Source organism: Anguilla rostrata, chromosome 12, assembly GCF_018555375.3.
Source record: "Anguilla rostrata isolate EN2019 chromosome 12, ASM1855537v3, whole genome shotgun sequence".
Classification (NCBI taxonomy): Eukaryota; Metazoa; Chordata; class Actinopteri; order Anguilliformes; family Anguillidae; genus Anguilla; species Anguilla rostrata.
In genome coordinates, this window is record NC_057944.1 from 39,399,165 (window position 1) to 39,411,898 (window position 12,734).

Genomic DNA, 12,734 nt, shown 5'->3' on the forward strand with positions numbered 1-12,734 from the left:
AAATAATGTCGATCAAAGTCAGGTTCACTAAAATAGTAAAAAGATAACGAAAAAGTGACAACAAAGTATGTGCGTTTGTTTGACATCGTGTCATTCAGTCCTTGTAGAACAAACAGTATTTCAGTTGAATTCGTCATGGTAGTTTTTGCACTCGATGTTGGTGATAATTCTCCTGCAGCCACAAACAGTAAAAGAGACAGTGAAGAATGATCAGTCTTCCTGTTTGTAAGGCTTGCAGATTTCCTACTCAGAAATTATCCAAATATTTTGTTCACAAATATTTGTCATTAGAATTAAATGCAATTAACTATAGGGTTGAAATCCTTCAAGAGATTCTCAAAATAACATTTAAAAAAAGCTTCATATACTGGAAAATAATGAAATCCTTTGCTGATGTTCAAGCCAAAGGGCTTAAGTTTTCATTCAGTTTGTTTCGAACCACACAAAGAAAGCAGCACGCAGAAATATTTAATGTCGATGTTCACCACGTCTGGATTTATATCTAGATTGCGTCAAGCCAGCCAATCACCGGCCTGTACAAAGCGGCGTGTGCAATGGCGTACAAAGACTCTCTAAGGGTCAGGGGCAAAACATGAAAAAAGGTGGAGGGCGGGGGGTGCATGCATTATGTCACTCTCTCTCTCACACACACACACAGACACACACACACACCTTAAGTAGGACTTTTCTCTCAGTGGCATGTACAGTGAGAAGTTTGAAGTATGAAACTATCACTTAAAGGGGCCATTATTCCTTCATCATTGGACTTATGACAGTGATTTTAATAAAGGCCTTTGGTTGATATGAATGTCTAAACAATCCTTAGGATCGTGCTGTTCACGCACTCATATTTTAATACACTTCATGATTTTAATACATTATTTTCTCAATATAAAGCCGTAAAGGAGGTTTGCAGGTTAATAGGCTGGACCAGAAAATGGCAGCTGTCCCAGTGGGGTGTCAGTCAGGACACAGGAGTCAGGAATCTTGTTTTACTGTTTATTGCACGTTCAAATACATAAGTACAGTCTATAGGTGCATACAGGTACTTATGTATGTGTCTGTGTGGATTGTGTGTCAAGAACACACACCTTTAGGTACAAGAACTAAACTGGAACATGCAAATTCTAACATAAGGAAATGAGTAAGTCCACATATTAACAGAATCTCTGAATCAATGTACTCAAGAAAGGAACAGCAACTGCTAAGGAACACGGATACTTTAAAAAGGGGCTCTGTGATTGGCTGAAAGTCAATCGCACATTATCTTAGGGCCAACAGGAAGGTACCTCATAACAAACTATATACATTACACAATGGCCCAATCACAGTATTGTACAGTCATGGCTATAATAAAAAAAAAAGCCTGAACATGAGAAAAGTCAACATGTTTTGCAAACTGCTGGTCTTCATCAGGGCTTAAAAGAAGAAAGTTCAGGTGTGGTCTCACTTATATAGTCAATGTGACCACTTGGAGGCAAATGCGTCACATGAATAAAACAAAAATCTGCACATGTATGTGTGGCACTGGGTCCACCGGAGATGCGGATTGGTGTGTATTGTGCATGCATGCATCACCAATGCAGTCGGCATGCTTTAACAATTAAAAAGAAAACCCTTGCACAAAATACAAGATCTTATTTTTTGATCAGCTCAGATCACATTGTGTATTCAATCTACAAAAATTTGTGTGCGCAAGTGTGCGTGTGCGTGTGTGTGTGTGATAATGGGACAAACCCAATCAAATAGTGCACCTTCCAGAATAATTCCCATTCTGTGTCATAATATGCTGTAGTTTTGTTGTACGTCCCTTTAGTTTTAAACTGTGTGGTTTTATCTGTTACTTTTAAAAGTGTGTCTGAGAGTTATTCTCTGCATTATTTGATATTGTATATGCACTGATTTGTTTATGAATTTGATCATTTTTTTTGCCTGTTGCTAATGGAGTTTTTTCTTTTTTTGCAATGATGTCAATGTCCATATGAGGTAATACATTTTAAGGATTAAACATTAATCATTTTCCTCTAGAAGTTTTTGTATGTGTCTTCACAACAGAAACAAAAGTTATTTAAAGCCACATCATAATTTTCAAGTTTCATTCTCTGTGTTGATCTTTTTAAGAATTACTGGAAAAAAGTCCATTTTCTGTATATATATCAACTAATATGTTATTACATATTTCCGCATTGAAATCAGTTGAATATCCATGCCTTTGGATGGTGTGCACATAAGCAATATATCTGTGTTTTGAAGACCAGACACGCCACAGGGGTTGGTTTTTAATTATGAAGCAGTTTCACTGTGAGGACTAAACTTGTGTACGCTACTGTGTGCCAAGCACCTACAGTAGGCCTACCTGTATGGGTGCGGGAGAATTAAATTAGTCTATAAAGGATTTGCAAACAAAATCTTAAAGAAAATTTAGGTAGTAAATGAGACAACTGAACTGATAACAACTCAAACGCCTATATATCAGCTCTAAATGTTAAATTCAATCAATCACAGATAAAAAATTTTAAAAAATCTATCATTTCCTGCCTGGACAGCAAACTTGACACAATATTCACTTTAGAGCACGTATTTTCTGGCTGCAAATTCTAAAGATTCTCCGGCGGATCTGGTTCAGTCTCAGGCCATAGATGAGGGGATTTAGAAGCGGTGGAACAATGAGGTATTCCAGGGACATGATACTACGAAGTTCGTGCAGACGAGTGGTGGGACCGTAGCGAGCGTACAGGAGGTCAAAAAGAAATGTGATCAAGAAGCTGGTCACTGCGATTAAATGGGGCAAACAGGTCTGCATGAACTTACTCCGATCTTCCGCTGATCGCACAGAGGCTTTTATGATATTGACATAGGAAATCAAGATCAGCAATACCTGTGAAAAGTGAAAAATCATGAGAATGTAGCCGTATACGTTGTTAATTGTGGTGTCCACGCATGACAGCTTCACCACGGCCCAGGCTGTGCAGTAAATCCTTTCAATTCTGTTTCCACACAGGGGCAGTCTGGCTGTAAGGACCATAACAATAGCAGATTCACTGATGGCAATAAGCCAGGTAAAAATCAGCAATTTCATGACCTTCCGAGGAGTGATGATGGAGTGGTAATTGAGTGGCTTGCATATCGCGACATACCTGTCATAAGCCATCACTGTTAGCGTATTGAACTCGCAGAATACGCAGCAGTATATTACAAATATTTGAGCGAGACAAGCATTATATGGAATGACACTCAATTCAGATGAAAGGTCCAGCAATATTTTAGGATAAAATGTACAGGCACCACATATCCCATTTACACACAAGTTACAGAGAAATATAAGCATGGGCTCGTGGAGCGTTTTGTCCAAAATAATGCTCACGATCAAAGTCAGGTTAATTAAAATAGTAAAAAGATAAACGAAAAAAGTGACAACAAAGTATGTGCGTTTGTTTGACATCGTGTCATTCAGTCCTTGTAGAACAAACAGTATTTCAGTTGAATTCGTCATGGTAGTTTTGTGCACTCGATGTTGGTGACAATTTCTCCTGCGCCACAAACAGTAAAAAAGAAACAGTGAATAATGATCAGTCTTCCTGTTTGTAAGGCTTGCAGATTTCCTACTCAGAAATTATCCAAATATTTTGTTCACAAATATTTGTCATTAGAATTAAATGCAATTAACTATATGGTTGAAATCCTTCAAGAGTTTTTCGAAATAACATTTAAAAAAAGCTTCATATACTGGAAAATAATGAAATCCTTTGCTGATGTTCAAGCCAAAGGGCTTAAGTTTTCATTCAGTTTGTTTCGAACCACACAAAGAAAGCAGCACGCAGAAATATTTAATGTCGATGTTCACCACGTCTGGATTTATATCTAGATTGCGTCAAGCCAGCCAATCACCGGCCTGTACACAGCGGCGTGTGCAATGGCGTACACAGACTCTCTAAGGGTCAGGGGCAAAACATGAAAAAAGGTGGAGGGGGGGGGGTGCATGCATTATGTCACTCTCTCTCTCTTACACACACAGACACACACACACACTGTAAGTAGGACTTTTCTCTCAGTGGCATGTACAGTGAGAAGTTTGAAGTATGAAACGATCACTTAAAGGGACCATTATTCCTTCATCATTGGACTTATGACAGTGATTTTAATAAAAACTCTTGGTTGATATGAATGGCTAAACAATCCTTAGGATCGTGCTGTTCACGCACTCATATTTTTATACACTTAATGATTTTAATACATTATTTTCTCAATATAGGGCGTAAAGGAGGTTTGCAGGTTAATAGGCTGGACCAGAAAATGGCAGCAGTCCCAGTTGGCTGTCAGTCAGGTCACAGGAGTCAGGAATCTTGTTTTACTGTTTATTGCACGTTCAAATACATAGGTACAGTCTATAGGTGCATACAGGTACTTATGTATGTGTCTGTGTGGTTTTTGTGTCAAGAACTCACACCTTTAGGTACAAGAACTAAACTGGAACATGCAAATTCTAACATAAGGAAATTAGTAAGTCCGCATATTAAAAGAATCTCTGAATCATTGTGGTCAAGAAAGGAACAGCAACTGCTAAGGAACACTGATACTAAAAAAGGGGCTCTGTGATTGGCTGAATGTCAATCGCACATTATCTTAGGGTCAATAGGAAGGTACGACATAACAAACTATATACATTACACAATGTGCCGAATCATAGTTTTGTACAGTCATGGCTATAATATAAAAAAGTATTAAAAAGCCTGAACATGAAAAAAGTCAACATGTTTTGCAAACTGCAGGTCTTCATCAGGGCTTAAAAGAAGGAAGTTCCAGTGTGGTCTCACCTATATAGTCAATGTGACCACTTGGAGGCAAATGCGTCACATCAATGAAACAAAAATCTGCCCATGTATGTGTGGCATTGGGTCCACCGGCGACGCGGATTGGTGCGTATTGTGCATGCATGCATCACCAATGCAGTCGGCATGTTTTTAAAATTAAAAATAACACCGTTGCACGAAATACAAGATCTTATTTTTGGATCATCTCAGATCACATCGTGTATTTAATCTGCAACAATTTGTGTGCGCAAGTGTGTGTGTGCGTGTGTTTGTGGGTGTGTGTCTGTGTGTGAGTGTGTGATAATGGCACAAACCCAATCAAACAGTGTTCCTTACGGAATTATTCCCATTCTGTCATAATATGTTGTAGTTTGGTTGTACGTCCCTTTAGTTTTAAACTCTGTGGTTTTATCTGTTACTTTTAAAAGTGCGTCTGAGAGTTATTCTCTGCATTATTTGATATTGTATATGCACTGATTTGTTTGTGAATTTGATTTTTTTTTTTTTGCCTGTTGCTAATGGAGTTTTTTCTTTTTTTGCAATGATGAGGTAATACAATTTAAGGATTAAAAATTAATTATTTTCCTCTAGAAATTTATGTATGTGTTTTCACAACAGAAACAAAAGTTATTTAAAGCCACATCATAATTTTCAAGTTTCTTTTTCTGTGTTGATCTTTTGAAGAATTACTGGAAAGAAGTCTTCCATTTTCTATGTATATATATATATATCATCTAATATGTTATCACATATTTCCGCATTGAAATCAGTTGCATATCCATGCCTTTGGAAGGTGTGCACATAAGCAATATATCTGTGTTTTGAAGACCAGACACACCACAGGGGTTGGTTTTTAATTATGAAGCAGTTTCACTGTGAGGACTAAACTTGTGTACGCTACTGTGTGCCAGGCACCTACAGTAGGCCTACCTGTATGGGTGCGAGAGAATTAAATTAGACTATACAGGGTTTGCAAACAAAGAAAATTTACGTAGTAAATGAGACAACTGAACTGATAACAATTCAAATGCCTATATATCAGCTCTAAATGTTAAATTCAATCAATCACAGATTTAAAAAAAAAATCTATCATTTCCTGCCTGGACAGCAAACTTGACACAATATTCACTTTAGAGCACTTATTTTCTGGCTGCAAATTCTAAAGATTCTCCGGCGGATCTGGTTCAGTCTCAGGCCATAGATGAGGGGATTTAGAAGCGGTGGAATAATGAGGTATTCCAGGGACATGATACTACGAAGTTCGTGCAGACGATCAGTGGGACCGTAGCGAGCGTACAGGAGGTCAAAAAGAAATGCGATCAAGAAGCTGGTCACTGCGATTAAATGGGGCAAACAAGTCTGCATGAACTTACTCCGATCTTCCGCTGATCGCACAGAGGCTTTTATGATATTGACATAGGAAATCAAGATCAGCGATGCTTGTGCAAGGTGAAAAATCATGAGACTGTAGCCGTATATGTTGTTAATGGTGGTGTCCACGCATGACAGCTTCGCCACGGCCCAGCATGTGCAGTAAATCCTTTCAATTTTGTTTCCGCACAAGGGCAGTCTGGCTGTAAGGATCACGACAATAGCAGGTTCACAGATGGCAAAAAGCCAGGTCAAAAGCAGGAGTTTCACAATCTTCCGAGGCGTGATGATGGAGTGGTAACTGAGCGGCTTGCATATCGCGACATACCTGTCATAAGCCATCACTGTTAGCGTATTGAACTCGCAGAATACGCAGCAGTATATTAAAAATATTTGAGCGAGACAAGCTTTATATGGAGTGACACTCAATTCAGATGAAAGGTCCAGCAATATCTTTGGATAAAATGTAGAGGCACCACATATCCCATTTACACACAAGTTACAGAGAAATATAAGCATGGGCTCATGGAGCGTTTTGTCCAAAATAATGGTCACGGTCAAAGTCAGGTTCACTAAAATAGTAAAAAGATAAACGAAAAAAGTGACAACAAAGTATATGCGTTTGTTTGACATCGTGTCATTCAGTCCTTGTAGAACAAACAGTATTTCAGTTGAATTCGTCATGGTAGTTTTGTGCACTCGATGTTGGTGACAATTTCTCCTGCGCCACAAACAGTGAAAAGAGGCAGTGAAGAATGATCAGTCTTCCTGTTTGTAAGGCTTGCAGATTTCCTACTCAGAAATTATCCAAATATTTTGTTCACAAATATTTGTCATTAGAATTAAATGCAATTAACTATATGGTTGAAATCCTTCAAGAGTTTTTCGAAATAACATTTAAAAAAAGCTTCATATAATGGAAAATAATGAAATCCTTTGCTGATGTTCAAGCCAAAGGGCTTAAGTTTTCATTCAGTTTGTTTCGAACCACACAAAGAAAGCAGCACGCAGAAAAATTTTATGTCGATGTTCACCACGTCTGGATTTATATCTAGATTGCGTCAAGCCAGCCAATCACCGGCCTGTACACAGTGACGTGTGCAATGGCGTACACAGACTCTCTAAGGGTCAGGGGCAAAACATGAAAAAAGGTGGAGGGGGGGTGCATGCATTATGTCACTCTCTCTCTCTCACACACACACAGACACACACACACTGTAAGTAGGACTTTTCTCTCAGTGGCATGTACAGTGAGAAGTTTGAAGTATGAAACTATCACTTAAAGGGGCCATTATTCCTTAATCATTGGACTTATGGCAGTGATTTTAATAAAGGCCTTTGGTTGATATGAATGGCTAAACATTCCTTAGGATTGTGCTATTCACGCACTCATATTTTAAAACACTTGATAATTTTAATACATTGTTTTCTCAATATAAAGCTGTAAATGAGGTTTGCAGGTTAATCGGCTGGACCAGAAAATGGCAGCAGTCCCATTGGGGTGTCAGTCAGGACACAGGAGTCAGGAATCTTGTTTTACTATTTATTGCACATTCAAAAATAGGTACAGTCTATAGGTGCATACAGGTACTTATGTATGTGTCTGTGGTTTGTGTGTCAAGAACACACACCTTTAGGTACAATAACTAAACTGGAACATGCAAATTCTAACATAAGGAAATGAGTAAGTCCACATATTAACAGAATCTCTGAATCATTGTACTCAAGAAAGGAACAGCAACTGCTAAGGAACACTGATACTAAAAAAGGGGCTCTGTGATTGGCTGAAAGTAAATCGCACATTATCTTAGGGCCAATAGGAAGGTACGACATAACAAACTATATACACATTACACAATGGCTGAATCACAGTTCTGTACAGTCATGGCTATAATATAAAAAAAGTATTAAAAAGCCTGAACATGAAAAAAGCCAACATGTTTTGCAAACTGCTGGTCTTCATCAGGGCTTAAAAGAAGGAAGTTCCAGTGTGGTCTCACCTATATAGTCAATGTGACCACTTGGAGGCAAATGCGTCACATCAATGAAACAAAAATCTGCACATGTATGTGTGGCATTGGGTCCACCGGAGATGCGGATTGGTGCGTATTGTGCATGCATGCATCACCCATGCAGTCGGCATGTTTTAACAATTAAAAATAACACCCTTGCACAAAATACAAGATCTTATTTTTTGATCAGCTCAGATCATGTATTTAATCTACAAAAATGTGTGCGCGTGTGTGTGTGCGTGTGTTCGTGGGTGTGTGTGATAATGGCACAAACCCAAACAAATAGTGTTCCTTGCAGAATTATTCCCATTCTGTGTCATAACATGTTGTAGTTTTGTTGTACGTCCCTTTAGTTTTAAACTGTGTGGTTTTATCTGTTACTTTTAAAAGTGTGTCTGAGAGTTATTCTCTGCATTATTTGATATTGTATATGCACTGATTTGTTTGTGAATTTGATCATTTTTTTCCTGTTGCTAATGGAGTTTTTTCTTCTTTTTTTTTGTCAATGTCCATATGAGGTAATACATTTTAAGGATTAAAGATTTTTCATTTTCCTCTAGAAATTTATGTATGTGTTTTCACAACAGAAACAAAAGTTATTTAAAGCCACATCATAATTTTCAAGTTTCTTTTTCTGTGTTGATCTTTTGAAGAATTACTGGAAAGAAGTCTCCCATTTTCTGTATATTTATTATCTAATATGTTATCGCATATTTCCTCATTCAAATCAGTTGCATATCCTTGCCTTTGGAAGGTGTGCACATAAGCAATATATCTGTGCTTTGAAGACCAGACAAACCACAGGGGTTGGTTTTTAATTATGAAGCAGTTTCACTGTGAGGACTAAACTTGTGTACGCTACTGTGTGCCAGGCACCTACAGTAGGCCTACCTGTATGGGTGCGAGAGAATTAAATTAGACTATACAGGGTTTGCAAACAAAATCTTAAAGAAAATTTACGTAGTAAATGAGACAACTGAACTGATAACAATTCAAATGCCTATATATCAGCTCTAAATGTTAAATTCAATCAATCACAGATTTAAAAAAAAAATCTATCATTTCCTGCCTGGACAGCAAACTTGACACAATATTCACTTTAGAGCACTTATTTTCTGGCTGCAAATTCTAAAGATTCTCCGGCGGATCTGGTTCAGTCTCAGGCCATAGATGAGGGGATTTAGAAGCGGTGGAATAATGAGGTATTCCAGGGACATGATACTACGAAGTTCGTGCAGACGATCAGTGGGACCGTAGCGAGCGTACAGGAGGTCAAAAAGAAATGCGATCAAGAAGCTGGTCACTGCGATTAAATGGGGCAAACAAGTCTGCATGAACTTACTCCGATCTTCCGCTGATCGCACAGAGGCTTTTATGATATTGACATAGGAAATCAAGATCAGCGATGCTTGTGCAAGGTGAAAAATCATGAGACTGTAGCCGTATATGTTGTTAATGGTGGTGTCCACGCATGACAGCTTCGCCACGGCCCAGCATGTGCAGTAAATCCTTTCAATTTTGTTTCCGCACAAGGGCAGTCTGGCTGTAAGGATCACGACAATAGCAGGTTCACAGATGGCAAAAAGCCAGGTCAAAAGCAGGAGTTTCACAATCTTCCGAGGCGTGATGATGGAGTGGTAACTGAGCGGCTTGCATATCGCGACATACCTGTCATAAGCCATCACTGTTAGCGTATTGAACTCGCAGAATACGCAGCAGTATATTAAAAATATTTGAGCGAGACAAGCTTTATACGGAGTGACACTCAATTCAGATGAAAGGTCCAGCAATATTTTTGGATAAAATGTAGAGGCACCACATATCCCATTTACACACAAGTTACAGAGAAATATAAGCATGGGCTCATGGAGCGTTTTGTCCAAAATAATGGTCACGGTCAAAGTCAGGTTCACTAAAATAGTAAAAAGATAAACGAAAAAAGTGACAACAAAGTATATGCGTTTGTTTGACATCGTGTCATTCAGTCCTTGTAGAACAAACAGTATTTCAGTTGAATTCGTCATGGTAGTTTTGTGCACTCGATGTTGGTGATAAATTCTCCTGCGCCACAAACAGTAAAAAGAGGCAGTGAAGAATGATCAGTCTTCCTGTTTGTAAGGCTTGCAGATTTCCTACTCAGAAATTATCCAAATATTTTGTTCACAAATATTTGTCATTAGAATTAAATGCAATTAACTATATGGTTGAAATCCTTCAAGAGTTTTTCGAAATAACATTTAAAAAAAGCTTCATATACTGGAAAATAATGAAATCCTTTGCTGATGTTCAAGCCAAAGGGCTTAAGTTTTCATTCAGTTTGTTTCGAACCACACAAAGAAAGCAGCACGCAGAAATATTTAATGTCGATGTTCACCACGTCTGGATTTATATCTAGATTGCGTCAAGCCAGCCAATCACCGGCCTGTACACAGTGGCGTGTGCAATGGCGTACACAGACTCTCTACGGGTCAGGGGCAAAACATGAAAAAAGGTGGAGGGGGGGGGAGGGGTGCATGCATTATGTCACTCTCTCTCTCTTACACACAGACACACACACACACACTGTAAGTAGGACTTTTCTCTCAGTGGCATGTACAGTGAGAAGTTTGAAGTATGAAACTATCACTAAAAGGGGCCATTTTTCCTTCATCATTGGATTTATGACAGTGATTTTAATAAAGGCCTTTGGTTGATATGAATGGCTCAACATTCCTTAGGATCGTGCTGTTCACGCATTCATATTGTAATACACTTGATGATTTTAATACATTATTTTCTCAATATAAAGCTGTAAAGGAGGTTTGCAGGTTAATCGGCTGGACCAGAAAATGGCAGCTGTCCCAATGGTGTGTCGGTCTGGACACAGGAGTCAGGAATCTTGTTTTAATGCTTATTGCACGTTTCAAATACATAGCTACAGTCTATATTTATATCTAAGTGCACCCAGGTACTTATGTATGTGTGTGTGTGTGTGTGTGTGTGGTTTGATTATCAAGAAGTCATACCTTTAGGTACAAGATCTTAACTGGAACATGCAAATTTTACACATATTAACAGAATCGCAAAATCATAGTCGTCAGGCAAGGAACAGTGACTGCTAAGGAAGAGGCTCTGTGATTGGCTGAACATCAGTTGGATGTCCTTTCAAGCAATTAGGAGGGGAAAACATAACAAACTAGACAATCCCTGCGGAAATTGTGAAGTGTGGTTGCCGCCAATGCAAAGTCGACTTTCTGTCTAACAGAGTGAACAATGCTAAGTAGTTGCTATGTTGCTGTAGGAGGTTGCAAGGGTGTTTTAGGTGTTGTCTATGGCATAGCTAGGTGGTTGCTATGGAGCTCTAGGCAGCTGCAAATATGTTGCTTGGTGGTTGCTATGGACTTCCAGACGGTTGCTAGGGAATTGCTAGGTGGATGCTATGGTGTTCTAGGCAGTAACTAGGGTGTTCTGGATGGTGGCAAGGGTGTTGCTAGGTGGTTGCTATGGAGTTCTAGGCAGTTACTAGGGTGTAACTTGGTGGTTGCTATGGAGTTTTAGGCAGTTGCAAAGGTCTTCTTGGTAGTTGCTAGGGTGCTGCCACGTGGTTGCTAGGGAGTTCTAGGTTGTTGCTTGGGTATTGCTAGGTGGTTGCTATGTTATTCTAGGTGGTTGCTAGGGTGATTCTTGGTGGTGTCTAGGGTATTGTAGGAAGTTGCTAGGGCGTTGATAGGTGGTTGCTATGGTGTTCCAAGTGGTTGCTAGGGTGGTGCTAGGTGGTTGCTATGGAGTTCTAGGTGGTTGCTAGGGCATTGCTAGGTGGTTGCCTTGGAGTTATAGCCGGCTGCTAGGATGTTGCTAGGCATTTGCTATGGTGTTCCAGGTGGTTGCTAGTGGAGATTTGGAGACGCTGGGTACACTGCTTAGTTTTTGCATGGAGGTCTAGGTGGTTGCTAGGGTGTTGCTAGGGGGTTGCTAGGGCAATCTAAGTGGTTGCTAGGATGTTGCTAGGTGGTTGCTATGGAGTTATAGGCGGTTGCTAGGGTGTTGCTAGGCGGTTGTTATGGTGTTCCAGGTGGTTGCTAGGGTGTTGCCAGGTGGTTGCTATGGAGTTCTCGGTGGTTGCTAGGGTGTTGCTAGGTGGTTGCTATGGAGTTATAGCCAGTTGCAAGGGTGTTGCTAGGCATTTGCTATGGAGTTATAGGTGGTTGCTAGGGTGTTGCTAGGCAATTGTTATGGTGTTCCAGGTGGTTGCTAGGGTGTTGCTAAGTGGTTGCTAGGGTATTCTAGGTGGTTGGTAGGGTGTTGCTAGGTGGTTGCTATGGAGTTATAGCCAGTTGCAAGGGTGTTGCTATGCAATTGCTCTGGTGTTCCAGGTGTTTGCTATGGTGTTGCTAGGTGGTTGCTAGGATGTTGCTAAATGGTTGCTATGCAGTTATAGGCGGTTGCTAGGGTGTTGCTAGGTGGTTGCTAGAATTTTCTAGATGGTTGCTAGGATGTTGCTAGGTGGTTGCTATGGAGTTATAGGTGGTTGCTAGGGTGTTGCTAGGCATTTGTTATGGTG

General features: G+C 39.6%; 3 protein-coding genes across 3 annotated transcripts; all 3 read right to left on the reverse strand.

Moving 5' to 3' along the window:
* Positions 1-647: 647 nt before the first annotated feature.
* LOC135236285 (olfactory receptor 2G6-like) lies at positions 648-3,978 on the reverse strand. Its single transcript, XM_064302554.1, has one exon. It carries the CDS (start codon positions 3,491-3,493, stop codon positions 2,564-2,566), a length of 930 nt encoding a protein of 309 aa, XP_064158624.1. The 5' UTR covers positions 3,494-3,978; the 3' UTR covers positions 648-2,563.
* A 1,830-nt stretch (positions 3,979-5,808) lies between these two features.
* LOC135236607 (olfactory receptor 2G3-like) lies at positions 5,809-7,164 on the reverse strand. Its single transcript, XM_064303074.1, has one exon. It carries the CDS (start codon positions 6,864-6,866, stop codon positions 5,937-5,939), a length of 930 nt encoding a protein of 309 aa, XP_064159144.1. The 5' UTR covers positions 6,867-7,164; the 3' UTR covers positions 5,809-5,936.
* Positions 7,165-7,711: 547 nt separating this feature from the next.
* LOC135236949 (olfactory receptor 2G3-like) lies at positions 7,712-10,529 on the reverse strand. The gene has a single exon (XM_064303571.1). It carries the CDS (start codon positions 10,216-10,218, stop codon positions 9,289-9,291), a length of 930 nt encoding a protein of 309 aa, XP_064159641.1. The 5' UTR covers positions 10,219-10,529; the 3' UTR covers positions 7,712-9,288.
* Positions 10,530-12,734: the final 2,205 nt, after the last annotated feature.